The following is a 16,862-nucleotide window of genomic DNA, read 5'->3' as shown; positions in this document are numbered from 1 at the left end:
AACTGAAAAGCGCCACAGACCGACCCTCCAGTTTCTCAAAAACACAAGATGGCCTTTCCCACAGTCTAGCCCAGGCAAATACACTAACCCCAGGGGTAGGTGAACATGAGCAAGATTAAATGATTTCAGGACACAGGGACTGGAGCCCAGTGGGTGTTCAAACTCCCTTCCCCACCTCTCAATAATCAGAATTATGTACAGGAACGTGAGAACGAGTGTGTTAAAAAAACACCCCAAATACTGACAAGATTATACCTTTATTGGAACCAATCAATGTTACAAAGAAAAGGAGTTTACAAGGTTTGTAGGACTGTTAAACAAAAAAAAAAAACAGTGAGAGGGAACATGTTTAGAGACAAGGTAGAAAAGCCCCTGTAAAGGCCATGCTGTCATTTCAGAAAGGCAGAAAATGTGATTTCAGAATTAAAATAATAACTTTTCTTTCATGAGATTGTATGAGAAAGGTTTGGGGTATGTGTGTGAAAGGGGGGAATGTAACAAGTATTATATCCCCAATGATGTTTAGCTCTTATTTCCACACAATGACTGGAAACTTCTTAGCCTAAGGAGCTCAGGTCTACCAGAGTCATCCCCATGTGTGATGTTCAGGAACGAGTCGCTTCACAGCTCATATGCACCAGACGTATGTCGTTCAGCCAAGGGCGAGACCAGACTTGGAATATGCAGATTTGTTTCTGGAATGGGGAGAAGAAGAAAGAGCAAATAGGATCCTGACAGGTTTGTGGAGAAATTCATCACTCCGTTGCATGAAACAGGAAGAAATGGGCATGCATGTTAGAGAAAACTTAAGACGTTTTAGCTCGTTATTTCAAGTCAATGAGAGTCAAATCTCCACCTTAATATGGTGGTCGACCTGCATCCCTCCCCATGTCACCGACCTACCGGGTTGAGAGTTCCCTTGATTACTCAGACCAAGACCCACTGCCGCCCCATCTCTAGGGCCTCCAAGTGTCCCCCACCCCACAACTGCCAGCTTCTTGGCTTGGCAGTCTGTTCCAGGGCACCACTACCCTCTTCCCCCCTCCATCTTCCTGCAACTCCCTACTTCTCAGCGCACTGAAGAAACCCTGGACTCTGTACCACCCCCTGCGCCAGACCGCCACCATCCCTGTGCCCAGGCTCCACCTGACTCTTCAGTGTCATTCAAGAAAATAAAAGATTATACAGCATTTGGGAAATTAAGCTCCATTTTCAAAAAATGACTAAGAACAGAGGTCCTCATCTAAATGCAATTACACCAGCACTAGCAGCATTACTTCAAGACACTTTTAATGAGCAAGACCCACCACTCTGGCCCTTCTCAGGTCATTTCAACTTGAGGGAGGGAGTGCAAGACCAGAGCTGGCCCAATATGTTTTTTCTGCCTAAGGCAAAGGACAAGATGGTGCCTCCTTCCCCTGCCCCCCACCCTGCTCTTCTATGTACAAAAGCCAGACACCGGGATCAGTACAGCCGCCTGGCCTTGAGCAAGACCCATCTCTGCCCCCCCATCCTTGTTCAACCCACCCTCAACATGTCTGCATAGGAAGAACCTGGAGGAGGAGGAACTTGCTGCAGTTTTGGGGTGTTTGTTTTTAAACATATCCTTAAGTTGTTTTTTGTTTTGATGATTTTAATGTAATCTTCCGGTTTCTGTAAACCATGCAGAGGTATTATTTACAGTTAAGCAGTATACATATTTTGTTAAATAAATGCGTAACAGCTTATCTGAAATGTGATTAATAAATAAATGTAGAGCCCTGCACAATCAGGGTTCTAAATCATGTAGAACCCCCCCCAAAGAGAGGTGGTTTGTTTTCGGCACTGTGCCAGTGCCCCCTGCACACACGCAAAGTGAAGCACTGGCCAATTGGTGGTTGACCAGCCAGGGGCTGTGGTTGTGTGGGAGTCTCACACGGAATAGGTGGAACGAGATCTGATCCACCAAGACATTTCCAGCATTCTTTCACAGAAGTTGCACACTCCAGATTGCTTAATGAATGCATATTAGTAATGCTAACAGATGGGCAGCCCTGCATTATTAAAATAACGTCAAACAGCATTAAATTATGGAACTAAGCACCTTTTCAAGATAGAGATTTAAAAAAAAAAAAAAAACGAGAGATTAGCTTGCTCAGGGACATAGCAAGGAAAGGCCAGTTTTCTGCAGCCTAACACAGTACAGCACATCCAGTCGCTGAATATTGCTGGTGAGGAAAGTAGCAGCTAGGCACATGGGATGTTGCACAGCCGTAGCAGCATGGAGCTAGCAGACGTCTTGCACAGCACTGCCTGAACAGGAGCCATCTATCTGAAAAGCGGAAGCTTGAAATTCAACAGCACTACCCTTAAAGAGCAAAGAAGCATTCTCAGCTTGCTTCATGGCAGCTGTGGGAGAGCATGGCATAGAATTGGGAGCCAGCCCTGATATGGAAATGATTCATTACGGGAATGTGGATTCCAGGCACTCTTGAACTCTCATATCGCCTCCTGAAAAAGCACACAGTTCTTCTTCTAAAAAAAGTTGGCTGATAGAAGCAGAAGCCCTGGAGGGTTCGTGTGACGACAGGGAGTGTAATGCGCGAGGCTTCCTAGGTCGCCGGACTACGACTTGGGAGACCAAAGTTCGAGTCCCCACTCAGCCATGAAGCTCACTGGGTGGCCTGGCTCCAGTCACTATATATAATATGGACACCCTCACTAGGAGAACAGAGGAGGCTACAGACTGGATAGATCACGGGGCTTCTTTGGGGTCCCAGAAGCCCCACAGGCAACATTTCCAAGACAAGCAGAACCTGTTTCAGAGTAGACAAGCCAGCACACTCTGTATCCCAAGGAACGCCATGTTTCACTCCCAAAATTGCCAGTGCCGAGAAGACAAGGCACTAGGAGGGAAGGAAATCTGTGCAAACCAACTGGCATGCAAAATGGGACTGAAGGTTTCTGAAAGCATGAGAACTTGGGAGTGAGTCTCTTGCCTAGGAGCCTTCATCCGTGAAGCCCAATGACGCAGTAGTGTCATAAGTGACAAGGTGCGCCTTGCGCCAACACTGTCATCTTTTCGGCACCAGGTCAAGACTTTCCTCTTCTCCCAGGCATTTTAGCATGTGTTTTTAATTTTTTTTAAAACTGTGCTTTTAAATTGTTTTTTGTGTGTTCTAAAATGTGTATATTTGTTTTTATTGTTTTTAATTGCTGTAAACTGCCCAGAGAGCTTTGGCTATGGGGTGGTATATAAAGGTAATAAATAAAAAAATAAACTGCATTTATTCATTGCTTACTACATAAGACATCTTAAAGCAAACAATCCAGTGTTAGGGGGGAGCAGTGAGGTGGCCAGGTGTGCTGATACTAAATTGTTCACCATTGTTAAAAGCAAAAGGGGTTCTGCAGAGCTCCAAAAGGACCTCTCCAAACAGTGAAAGAGTCAAGCAGCTGTTTGGCTTTCGTCAGCATACGGCAGGCCACACACTGGCTTCCACAATGCTGTGAGAAAATATGGCAAGCGCTGATTACAGCTTAGCAGCCACTAAGTTCAAGACTTGCCACAGTGCTGCTGTCATAAAAGTCTGCTTGCATGCCCCAGTGTGCCAGGCCTGTAAACTTTCACATTGTCACCCATGAAGGGTACAGTAATCAAAAAATGATTCCTCAAAGTGATGTGTGAACCACATTGCCCTCATTGTCTGCATAACACAGTAGGCCTCCACAGGAGATGGCCACTGCAGGGTTTCAGATCGACCGAGAACATTCGCTGGGCATGCCAGATGCAGGTGGAGGTGGCCCTTGGGTGCACAACATGGACTTCCTGGAAAATGTTAAACCGTATGCATATAATGCTAGATTGCATCACAGCATTTCTGATGCTTTAGGGAGTGCTCTAATTTAGCATGGCTAATTCTGTTTAACTCCTTGCCCATTATTGCACATGCAATTGGCACCCATTCATAGTTACTAATGACCTTATGAATCATCAACGTTTCTATGGAAAAATAAAGGCCCGGAAAATTTTCCATGTTGGAAGAACATCTATCCCATGTCACTGGTGAGGTGACAGCCTTTGAGGGCCATTAGGGGCCACAAAGATGGAGACACTGGGAGGCTCTCCTTCACAAGCCAATGGAAGCTGGCCCAAGAAGAGGACAGCAGGGTTGTGCAGGAGAACTTCCTTCCTAGTGTATTGGGCCCCATGTTTTGCTACAAAGAAACTGAGGACAGTTTGGATTTGCCAACAGGCACCAGAATGTCTTCTGTAAGCCTCCTGGCTTACATAATCTTGGGGGCTGCCCATTCTGTGTCAAGACCCCTTTTGCCTTCACAGGCATTTGACCTGCTGGCCTTCTAATACTCACACCTCCCTGTATTTTATCTGAACTATATCTGACTGCCATTTTGTCTTTTGATTGTTACAATAAAAACAGATTACTCCAGAGTCACAGCTAAATTACTGCCTAAATCCCCTGCCTTGGCTTTATTCTCAGTACATCTGGGTCCTAAATTGCTGCACATGGACTTAATCTATTTCATTTTGGTGGCAGGATGAATGATTATTGCAGGAGGATGGAAAACATTACCCGATTTCACACTGGACAACAGATATTCTAGGATCTGGTCCTTGGCTCTTTCTGAAAAGCTCACTGGTTCGGTGCATCGGGCCAGAGGCTGCCCAGAGTTAGATATGTTTCAGGAGGTTTTGTTTCCATTCCTGTCCTTTACTAACAACTCAGGGGAGGGAAAGAGACAACCAACAACCCATAGACATTTCTGGAGAGACTTGCTTAATGAAATATGGGGTGTTTTTTCTGCTTGTAAGGTCTACTTCACCCTCTCCTTGGTTTCCTCGTATTCCAATTGTGATCTCGCAACAATAAGACCTCATTTGTGTATTTTGTGTCTTATGTATTGTTCCGTACACAAAAAACAATAAAACCTATTTTAAAAACAGAGTACCCCATCATATTTTGTAAGTCACCTTGAACATTTTTAAATCGAAAGGTAGATTGCAATAGTGTTTTGTTCCTAAAAGTTATATTACTCAAACATAATTTCATCTAAACATATAAAACACAAAATTAATGGCATAATACAAACATAGACTTAAAAGTTTAGGAAGCATAAACGTGTTACTTAGGTATCCTTGGTGACTTTTATGACTTAAATGCGAAACATCAGGTTATGTAAGTGAATTCATATAAGGGTGGGCTTTATACAGAAATTTTGTATTTCAATAATTAACCAGCTCCATTTTTCAATATGTGTTTAGTTCAAATCCTCCAATGTCTCTTTTGTAATAGGAAAGCTTCATTAACAAAGCTACACCCCTGACTTCCTTGTACGCTGCAAAATTCCCAGAGGTTTATCTGATGTCCAGTTATTTGTTTTTACTAGTTTATTTACTGAATCTATTTAAATTTATATCCTACCCTTCCTCCCAGAAGGAGCCCAGGGAGGCAAACAAAAACACTAAAAACACTCTAAAGCATCTTAAAACAAAACATCTTAAAAACATATTTAAAAAATATAAAACAGCTTTAAAAATCTTAAAAAGCAATTCTAACACAGACTGGTATGAAGTCTCTACTTAAAAGGCTTGTTGAAAGAGGAAGGTGCCAAAAAGATAACAGAGATGGTGCCTGTCTAATATTTAAGGGGAGGGAATTCCAAAGTGTTGGTGCCACAACAATCAAGGTCCACTTGCTATGTTTAATAGCTAAAAATATTAACAAGGTTGTGCTAATCATACTCAAAGTGGACCCACTGAATGGACAGATGTGACTCCTCTAGAGACATTCATTTCAGTGGGTTTACTCTGAATTTAATTAACACTGGATAGTATTACCTGCTGTGACAATGGCCACTGGATTGGACAGCTTTCCTAAAGGAGTTCAAAACAACCCAGGATATCTCCACTAAGGCCTATTAGCTAACAGCTAAATAGAACCTCCATATGTAGAAGCAATATATCCCTGAATGTGAACAGGAGCTTGGCCAACACTTTTGTGTCCTTTCTATAAGTGCCCACAGGTGTCAAAGCAGGTGGTTGTTAGCCAAGGCAGCTTTTGGTTTCCTTTTTTAGAAAAAATAACTCACCCCAATTCCTTATAAAAAAGCAGAACAGAAAGCCCAATGGAAATCCTTTTTTGATTGATTGAAACTTTATTTTTACCCCGCCCTTTTTCCAAACTGGAACTCAGGGCGGCTTACAAATAAAACTACGTGTAGTTAAAAACATAGAAAAACATACAATTAAAATGCAATTAAACTATGCACTACCTTAAAACCATAAAAGGCACTTAAAAATCTAAAAACAATTTAAAATAATACAGATAATAATATAAAACATTAAAACAAGCCTTGCAAAGCCCAATCCTAAACACCTTCTATCCCAAAAGCCTGTCGGAATAAAAAAGACTTTACTTGCCGACGGAAGGATGGCAAGGAGGGGGCCATTCGTGCCTCCCTAGGAAGGGAGTTCCAGAACTTAGGAGCAGCCACCGAGAAGGCCCTATCTCGCATCCCCACCAATCGCACTTGCGAGGGTGTTGGGACTGAGAGAAGGACCTCTCCTGAAGATCTCAGGGCCCGGGCACGCTTGTATAGGGAGATACGGTCTGACAAATAGCCTGGACCTGGGCCGTATAGGGCTTTAAAGGTCAAAACCAGCACTTTGAATTGTGACCGGAAACAAACTGGCAGCCAGTGGAGCTGTTGTAACAAGGGAGTTGTATGTTCCCTGTAACCAGCCCCTGTTAATACTCTGGCTGCAGCTCTTTGTACCAGTTTAAGTTTCCGAACATGTTATGGTTTCCCCTGTGGGGGCCCTCTGGATGTTGCTGGACTCCAACTGCCATCGGCCCCAGAAGCCAGCATGTTAAATGGTCAGAGATGAGAGCTGGGAGTCCATGAGCAACTAGAGGGCTGCAACTTCCTCCACCCATTTCTACACGCACATAGGCTACTCTGGTGATACTTCTATGAAGGAAGGCAAGTCAAGAGGAGGTTGGAAGTTCTCACCAGCCAGGGATCAAGCGTTTCAGCGGTTTGTGGTTTTACAGGATTGTCAACAAGATTAAACAGCTGCTGGCTGCCTGGTTGCCACTTTCAACAAGAGAACCTGTCTAATTTTTTAACAATGATTAATCATTAAGTACCGGAAGAAGCTGCTCACAGCATTCTTAGCAAGGCCTATTTAATGCTTGTGCAATGCTCTAATTTGACACCCATCAGGCAGCTGAAGGTTGCACCCTACATGAGGAAGGCTGTAGCTCAGTGGCAGGGCACCTGCACTGCATCTACAAGGCCCCTGGTTAGACTCCTCAGCTGGAGTGGGAAGACCCCCTCTGAGACCCTGGAGAGCGATTCCCACTCAGCATAGACCGAGGTCCACAGACCAACAGTTCAATTCAGTTCAAGGCAGCTTCCTAGACACTTGGTGGTTGTGGGGAATGTTATGTACAGACCCATACGTAGGTTGCATGGGAGCTGGGTTCAAAGCCCTCCTCTGCCCTCAGCCAGTGCAGACAGTACAGCCTATGTATTCAGGAATACAAGCTGCTCCCCCAGCAAAGAGAGGGTGGGAAGGGAACGTGTGCCAAGGAGAAGGGAAAAGGGTGCAATGTAGCTCCTAAAAAGGAAGACCTTTGGATACTGCCCAGAACCCCAACAGAAAAGCCAGTTGCTTCCAGAAGCTCAGGATGCTGTTTTTTACCAGGTCTAATTTAGTATCATCTACAGTAATGAGCAGTTGCTCTCTGGGGTTTCAGACAGGCGTCTCATCCCTGCCTCGAGATGTCAGGACTCGGACCTGGGCTCTTCTCATGCACAGCAAACGCTCTTCCGCTGAGCCATACCAGGAACAGCTTGCAGTGAATGCTCAACAACCCTTTCTATAAAGGGGCCTTTATAACCCAAGACTGGCTCATGGAACGCAGGCTGATGATCCCTGCTCAGCAGGGTCTATGAACTTGTCTGCCTGAGCCAGAGTACAGAACCGTCCCACTCAGTGCACACCGACCTCATTGGTATATTTTGTTGCCGCAATTCTAGCGTAAACCAGCAACACCACCTTTGTTATTGGGCAGTATATTAAATACAAATGTAGGTAAGTGCCTTAAAAAGGAAAGTTATGCTGGCCTGGGAACACTGGGAATGCAGCGTTGGATCTCTGCCCCCAAACCTATCTGTAAGCTAATTTGAAGCCAACACCAACTGGATTGGTGCTTGCCTCACTAAAGGTGACATTCAAGTAGGATTTGCCAAGGATTTCACAGCGAGCATTAGTGGAGAAAGAATACAAAGGGCATACTGCTACACCTTACAAACTGTGCTCAAAAGTATTTTGAAGATACTTCGTTAAGACAACGAAGATACTTCTGCACAGTTACGCCATATCCTGCAGAATTAACCCACCTTCAAGCCCATCTCAAATCGTCACTCTCATTCAACCAAGGCACTTGAGGACAGCATTTTCCAACCTGCTGCCCTCCAGATGTTTTGGACTGCAGCTCTCTTTAATCCCAGCATCCTCCAGCGGTGCCAGCTGAGGCTGATGGGAGTTGTAGGTCAAAGCACCAGAAGGGCACCAGGTTGGGGAAGGCTGCTCTAGGAATCATGGGATCTCTTAACAAAACCCAAATATCTTCACAAATTCCTACGGCCTTTTGTATGTGGGGCGGGAAGCCGCTTCATTGAGACTGCTCCTTCTGCGGCAACTTAAAACTGTTGTCACCCAGCCTCTGTTATCACTGAATAAACACCGAGCCCTGAAGCCGCCCTAAGGTCCCCAGCCAGCATCTGGCTTCTAATCTCACCTGCTGTTCTCCTGCCAAGGGCACTGCACAATTTTGGATGTCCACTTCTTTCAATGTCGACCCAGCCTTCTTTTCACACAGTGTGTTCACCACCTCCATGGTCAAGTAATATTTTATTCCTGCCACAACCTAGGGAAAAACAAATATGTATATAGTAGAGTAACATAGGCAAGCACACCCAGGTCCCTGCTCCAAGGCATTTGCAATTTAAATTTCATCAGAGAGAGAGAGATGGGGGGGGGAGATAAATATAAACAGATGTACCTGAGTTACTGCAGATATTAACAAGAGAATAAAACCAAAGTTAAATATTACTGTTGTGTTCATGGACACAGTCTTCCTGCTGTCCTGCATTCACCCATTGCACTGCAGAATTATATTAGAAGTGGAGGAGCTATCATGAGTTCAACACTGCTCCAACTGAGTGTTTTGGGTTAGGTTTTACTTACTGTTGATTTAAATGTTCTAATGTAATTATATGTTTTTATTATGTACGTTGCCCAGAGTGGCTGGACAACCAGCCAGATGGGCGACTAATAAATTTAATAAATAAACAAACAAACTGTGGTCCTCCAGGGCATAAAGTGTTGGCTTGAGTGCCTTTTTCCTTTGGCAGAATCCTCCACCCTCCACTGTGCAGTGAAAGATTGCAGAAGAGCTACAGGTGCTGTTTTTAGCATAGGGACAAAGGAAACATATATCCTCTGTGAAATTTAGCACAAGGTATCATAATCAAGCGCCCGCTTCTTATTCAAGCCTAGCCAAAATCCAGCAGCCCCAACAGAGTGTCAGCAGTTCCCCTGCTCCCCTCGGGTGCCCACTTTGGCTGGCCTCCCTCTGCTCCCCCTTCCCTTAACACCTGGTATTTCAGGAGAGGGGGAGGCAGGCAAAGGCCACTTCCAGCTGGACTACCCTCCACCCATGGACCTTTCTATCACCAATTACTCTACGGGAAAGATCCTCATGACATTTTGTGTTTTTTTTAAAATGTCATTTGATGTCACTTGTAAACCACCTTGGAAGGGCACCATTTGTAACAAATATAGTTGCCTTCTTCAGTGCCTCTTACCTCCTGCTCAGGGAGCGGCCCAGGCCCCAACAACCCTCCTGCTCAGTGTGGATTACCCAGCTCCTTTTCACCTTAGGAATCCACAAGGCTTTCAGTACCTCTTTTCTCAGGGGTGGATTTTTTTTGGGGGGGGGAGGCGTAACTCACAGCCCAGCCTACCTAGTCATTCCCTTGGGGGCCTCCATGTTCAGGTCCACAGAAAAACAGCTAGAACGTGAAGAAAGTTACAAAGGGTGTATTTATACACCCTTAGAGTACAGCAGGTTCCTGAACAAGTCAGATGGCGATGATCATTGCTGCCCTGGGCTCCTACTGGGAGCAAGGGCGGGACATACATCTAATAATAAATAAATAAAACAGATCCTCATCTGCCATTGGCCTGCCTCTTGGCCTGGGCGCTTCACCAGAGGTGCCAGCTCACCAAGAGCCACAGTGCCAGCTCCTACCCTTTCCTCAGGGCACCCCCTCCATTCCCCACAAGGCAAACCGGGGGGCCTGGAAACCATTCCACAACTCTCTCAAGCCAGCCTGATGGGCATCGCAACTCAAGAGAGCACCAGGTTGGGGACGGCTGGCGTCAACAGAGCCACGGTGCTAAGGGGAGGGGGTATTTTAAAGGAGCTTTTTGCGCCAGGAAGGGGTGGGTCGACCCGGCTCCTTTCGAGCCTCTCCCGAGCCCCACCCCTCCCCTGCAACGCGCCCCCCCCTCCGCACCTGGCTTTCCGCCTTCACGAGGCGCAGCTGCCGGTAGTAGAAGAGGCTGTTGCTGGCCTGGTTGTAGGCGGTCAGGGCGAAGGTGGCGGCCTTCTGCACGTCGGGATCCGAGACGGGGCGCTCCTGCAAGCCCCCGGCCACCATCTCCGCCCGCACAAGCAGCGCGGGCAGGCAGAGTAGCAGCCAAAGGCCGAAGATGCGCGCCCCGCCGGCTGCAGCTCCAGGTGCGCACAGACGAGCCATCGCCGGGACTGAATGGGAATACGCAGAGAAAGCGCCGGTGCCATAGGCTGATATAAGGCCCAGGCCACGCCCACGCGGAGGAGCCAGCCAAAGAAAGGAGCGAGCGGGCAGGTAAGGGGCGGAGCCACGCCCACCGGAGGGCGGCCAGCTGGCTGGCCCTTGGCCCGTAAGGTAAGCCCGGCTCCTTCACCTGTTGTTCATGGGGGAACCCCGGGGGGGGGCGCGATGGGAAGGAAGGAATATAATTTATGCATTCATTCATGGGAGTCCACAGCTTTCATCAGATTCTCACGGGGGGCCGTGACCCACAAAACGGTTCAGACCCACTGCGCAAAGCGACGGTTGCACTCCAGTACGCATTTGCCCGGAGCGAGTCCTTTCGAGTAGGCCTGCCGAAGAGCACGTTGTAAGGTGCTGCTGGGCTTAGTAGCTGGCGGATCGGGAGCAACTCCTGGGTTTCAGCCTGGTGTGAGGTGACTCCCTACAGCAGCACCACGACCATGCAAATATATGGCTGGCGGGTGGGCTGGCGGGCTGGCGGATGAAAAGTGAGTCCTGAAATGCAAAATGTGGAGGGACCTTGCTCTGCAGAGCTTGAAGACCCCTGCTGGAAGGCATTTAAAAACAATACTAATGGTTTGTCTTTCATTTGCATTTGCTTCACCTTTGTGACCCTGTACCTTATTACTATTTAATTAATAGTACTAATTAATAAAACCAGTCCGGTGTATTATTTACTACTTATTTAAGGTATTTATATACCACTTTTCAGGTGGACCTCAGAAAGCAGTTGATGTAAAATCATGAAAACAGTAAACATCACCAAAAATTGGACCCTGAAACAAAATGGACAAGCACAACGGCTTGCCTGGAAAAGGCTGCCTCAGGGTCTTCTCCCATCCCCTGGGGGCAAGGTGGCTATTGAGAGGGAAGAGAACTTGGGAAGCTGGGAAGCACTGAGTCAGACCATTGGGCCTGACAGCCCAGAATGTCACACACCTGATGAGGCTGAAGATTTTGTGAACATACCCATGCAGGGCTTGCATGTGTGTGTGACATATGGGCTCTGTCGACACCATGCCCCAGCCGGTGGTGATTCCATGGCTATTGGGGACACAGTCACCCATCTTTGTGCTGTTTTGTAATTTTCCTGAGCCTTGAGTATTCCCCTCACTTCCTTGGCTGAGTGTGCACAGTGGGGGCTGCCACGCTTTTACAGCCAGTGTACCTTTGAGACTTTTCCAGCACATTTGGAATTTGGAGAAAGCGCCGCGGGCACCAGCCACATCATGGCCGCTGTGGGGGCGGGGCATAACACAAAGCAGCTGCCACAGCTAAAGGGGCAGAAAAAGAAACATCATCACAAAATGGAACAGGCATACTCTCCCCCACCCCATCAACAACAAAAATGGCCTTCCACGCAAGGGTGGGTGTCCAGTCCTGGCATCCAATGAAACGTGGCACATTTAAGGGAGCGTGTTCAAATTTAGGAGAGGCCAAGCAAACAGTCAAAGCAGGAACTGGGCAGAAACAGCAAATATTCCCTCATGCATTGTGGACTTTTATGGGGATATTTACCAAGACCTTTCATGGACACAATTGGAGGTACTAAGAAACACACTGGCACTGGCATGTGCCATATTGGTGACCCCTGGCATATAGGATACAATAGATGCTACGCCAATGTAGCTGCAGTGGAAATTTCCATCCCCTCCCAGCATAATTGCTTATAGACAATACTGACCTAGGCTGTAATCCAATACACACTTAGCAGGGAGTAAGTCCCATTGAATTACTGTGTACAGTTCTGGTCGCCTCATCTCAAAAAGGATAAAGTTGGAAAAGGTTCAGAAGAGGGCAACCAGAATGATCAAGGGGATGGAGCGACTCCCTTACGAGGAAAAGTTGCAGCATTTGGGGCTTTTTAGTTTAGAGAAAAGGCGGGTAAGAGGAGACATGATAGAAGTGTATAAAATTATGCATGGCATTGAGAAAGTGGATAGAGAAAAGTTCTTCTCCCTCTCTCATAATACTAGTACTCGTGGACATTCAAAGAAGCTGAATGTTGGAAGATTCAGGACAGACAAAAGGAAGTACTTCTTTACTCAGCGCATAGTTAAACTATGGAATTTGCTCCCACAAGATGCAGTAATGGCCACCAGCTTGGATGGCTTTAAAAGAAGATTAGAGAAATTCATAGAGGACAGGGCTATCAGTGGCTACTAGCCGTGATGGCTGTGCTCTGCCACCCTAGTCAGAGGCAGCATGCTTCTGAAAACCAGTTGCCGGAAGCCTCAGGAGGAGAGAGTGTTCTTGCACTCGGGTCCTGCTTGCGGGCTTCCCCCAGGCACCTGGTTGGCCACTGTGAGAACAGGATGCCAGACTAGATGGGCCACTGGCCTGATCCAGCAGGCTCATGTTCTTATGTTAACCCAACAGACCTTACTTCTAAGTAGACATATATTGGATTGCTCTGATAGATGGGTCAGTGGTCTAGGTCAGTGTAAGACAGCTTCTTTGGCCTGAGGAGTGGTTGAATAAGATTTCCAGGGCTTGAACACCCTTGCCTCCTCCACATGACCTAGAATAAATTGGGTAAAATAAGATAAAATGTGTCCACTGTATGTAATTTTTTCCAGGCCACAGGACTGAGCTTTCGACCTTCCACAACTGGATAATCTTTGTGTAGAGCAGGTCAACTCCTGTGACCCTTTAGATGTTGCTAGACTGCAACTCCCATTATCCTCGATTATTGGTTATTGAGTTTTGCACGTACACACCCCACCCAGATATCCATTCTGCTTTTGGACTAGGCCTGTGAATAGTTCACAGAATCTGGCACACAGTCACTGCCACTGCTGTTTGTTTCTCCTCAGTGTGCTGTTTTGACACATGCTGATGGCCCAGCCTTCCCCAACATGAACTCCTGCAGAGAGAAGTGGAAGTCAAGAGAAAAATTGGGTGTGTGTGTGTGTGTTGTTTCTGAAAAATTGTGGGGTGGTGGTGGACTGCTCCGTGGTTTCAGCCTGGCCTGAGATGACTCACTACAGCAACACCACAGCCATTCCAAAGTATGGCAGAAAAACTGAGAAGTGGGTCTAGCAATGCATATTTGGGCAAAAAGTGAAGGTTGAAGACCCCTGCTCTAAGGCATTTAAAAATAATCATTGTTTTTCATTCATTTTCATTTGTTTCATGTTTATGACCCTATTGTTGTTATGTGCCTTCAATTCGACTATGACTTATGGCGACTCTATGAATCAGTGACCTCCAAGAGCATCTGTTGTAAACCGCCCTGTTCAGATTTTGAAAGATCTTTTTTACTAAGGCTAGTTGCCAGATTTTGATGTACCACTGATGTACAGTGACTCCTTTCAGACGAGAGATGGGCAAGAATTTCTATTCAGTTCACATTTCAAGCTAAATCTGTGTGTGGATTGGGCCCTCTGCATCCCCCTTCCCCAGCAATCTGTTGGCAAGAACCAGAGCCAGCTTCAGCTTTCTGAGGGCCTTGTCCCCTCCCTCCACCTCAAACCACACCCCTCCTCCCTCGTGGCTTCATCCCTTAAAAATAAGTCTTGACCGATATGACAACCCCTTCTTGTCCAAGGAAAACGTTTTTAAAAAATGTTGGAGTAAATTTACCTATTTTGAATGCCTCAACTCCAAAGGATTTATTATGGTTTACCTGCTAATTTTACACAGGTTGCATTAATAGACTGGGATCTTCCTGGAATCTTCCACACAGTACACAAACAATTGAGGAAAAATTCTCAGTATTGGTTATTTATGTTTCCTCCAAGAAGGACGTTATAGAATTGATCCTGGAGTAAGTATCGTGGGAGTTTAACTCCACCCAAACCTCCCTGAGATTGAAAAGGGGATGCTAAACCCACAAGATGACTCTAACCACAGCATATGCTCCCAATGGAGGCCAGTTGGGCTCTTTGCATAAAGTACCAGGGATTCTTAACTGATTTGCTAAGAGGAGCATGATACTGGGTGGAGATATTAACAGGAATTTGCAAGGCATGAAAACAGACGTGATCCTCAGCAGTGACATGAGAAGGACATAGAGGGATGAACTGAAGCTGGAACAGTGAAATGTAGGAACGCCCCCAATGTCTTACAAATCTCAAATCAATATAATCACAGGGAGGGTTGGCTCCTTTAGGGTTTTTTCCACCGTGAGGGCTAAGTAACCAGAATTGTTTTAAATGTGTTTTCATTGTTTGCCACCCTGGGGCTCCTTTTGGGAGGAAGGATTGGATATAAATTTGGTAAATAAATACCTTACACTGCCTCAGACCATATGTCTATCTAGCTTGTTATGTCACACACCTAATGAGTCTGAAGGTTTTGTGAATATATTACTATTTGTACTATGACAATTTTGGAATTGTATGAATTAAAATGGATGAATGGATTTTTGGAATGAATGTGAGGGGGGGTTGCAAAAGAAATAGCAAGATGGCTAAAACATTAAGGGTATAAGACAGTGAACTGACATGCCTTGGAAGGAGAACATCACATTTCAGGAGAGTTATGCCCGTTTGCCTAGAGACACCCTAATGGGGGAGGATCTACTTGCCACGTAGTCCTTGCACCCTGAAGGGGAATCTACAACTGAAACATCTAAAAGACTGAGCAGAGACTTTGGAGTCAGAGCAGTCTTTGGGCAAAGATCTCTGCAGCACCCGAAGGAGACAGAGTGTACCTTCAACATTGTCCTGCACAGCCATCTCTCTGTGCTATTAGGCTGGCCACTTATTAGACCAGGGGTTGCCAACCTGGCACCAATGGGCACCTTGGCACTTGCAAAAGCTTTCATTGGCACCCACAGGAAGCCTGAGACTCATTGGCCCAAGACTCTGAGCTTTCATTTCTTTAGAAAATAAAGTCTCTAGTCCTCCTAGGAAGAAAATTCTGAAGCAGAATGTGCAGGGACCCTTCTAAGAAATTTCTGTGAAATGAGCCATTCTGGCTGCTCCTGCCTGTCAGTGTTTTTAGCTAATGAGTGAAGTCAGTTGTGAATGATGTTTGGACACCATGCAACAGGAAAGCTTCCCATTTCCCCTCCCCTTTAGTGCACTTTTCCTGCTTCTGTCTTATTTTCTAGTAGTCTCTTAAATCTCTGTAGTGCACCCTTCCTTTTCAGCAAGCCATCAGCATGCATCATTCCTGTGGTGAGTTCATCTGACATCAGGTAGTCCCTAGAAGTCATTTTCTGCAAATACTGCTACACAATGTGTGGTTGAATGTTACATAATTCCCTTTCCCTCAAAAGGCGAATGTGAAAACTTTGTGAAGAGGCTTAGACGTGTCTCCTACTGTGCAGGCCCTAAAGCCAGCCCTACAGCTTAAAAATACACTGTATTGTTAATTTACAGTACAATTAGGGTTGCCAGGTCAGAGGGGTGGGCCCTAGTGATGTCATGGGGCAGGCCCTAGTGAAGTCATGGGGCGAACCCTAGTGATGTCATTAAGCATGATACATTAAGCATCAATCACAGTTGCTTGAAGCATATAATAAAAAAAGTATCTGATTGTAAATTAAGATAGAAATTTAGCTAAAAGATGGAGACTGGGTAAGGAACATTTAATCTAGCCTACTTGCTTTTGGCAAGAAGGGTTTAAGTGCCCTCAGGCCAGGCCAGTTACCAGAAGGCCATTGTAGGAAGAAGGGAGCCTAGTGTTATGGAGATGTTAGATGGGACCATTTGGGAGTAAAGTTGGATGCCCCTACAATTGTATACATGTCTACTTCAGAAGTAAGTCTCTTTGTGTTTAATGGGGCTTTCTCCCCAAAATATGGGTACAGGATGGCAACCTAGACTTTGGTCTGGAGTTGGCATTGGGGAAAACGGTTCTTCTGCCTTGAACAGCTGTATCTCCACAGTCAGGACATAGCTGACTTTTCAGGGTAAACATGAGATCATCCAGGGTGAGAAAAGCAGCAATGACTGTACCCTCTCTAATTCTGTGTTATTCCACACACTGTGTGGCAGCCATTTTGTGTTATGTCA

General features: G+C 45.9%; 1 protein-coding gene across 1 annotated transcript; it reads right to left on the bottom strand.

Annotated features, from left to right (window-relative positions):
- Window positions 1-238: 238 nt before the first annotated feature.
- Window positions 239-10,869, bottom strand: LOC133375010 (cystatin-POGU1-like). Its single transcript, XM_061606443.1, has 3 exons — window positions 10,594-10,869; window positions 8,811-8,939; window positions 239-695 (listed from the first exon to the last, which is right to left on the bottom strand). Exons 1-3 carry the CDS (start codon window positions 10,834-10,836, stop codon window positions 606-608), a joined length of 462 nt encoding a protein of 153 aa, XP_061462427.1. The 5' UTR covers window positions 10,837-10,869; the 3' UTR covers window positions 239-605.
- Window positions 10,870-16,862: the final 5,993 nt, after the last annotated feature.

Source organism: Rhineura floridana, chromosome 22 (assembly GCF_030035675.1).
Source record: "Rhineura floridana isolate rRhiFlo1 chromosome 22, rRhiFlo1.hap2, whole genome shotgun sequence".
Taxonomy (NCBI): Eukaryota; Metazoa; Chordata; class Lepidosauria; order Squamata; family Rhineuridae; genus Rhineura; species Rhineura floridana.
The sequence above is the reverse complement of the archived record's forward strand: the minus strand, read 5'-3'. Positions and strand labels throughout refer to the sequence as shown.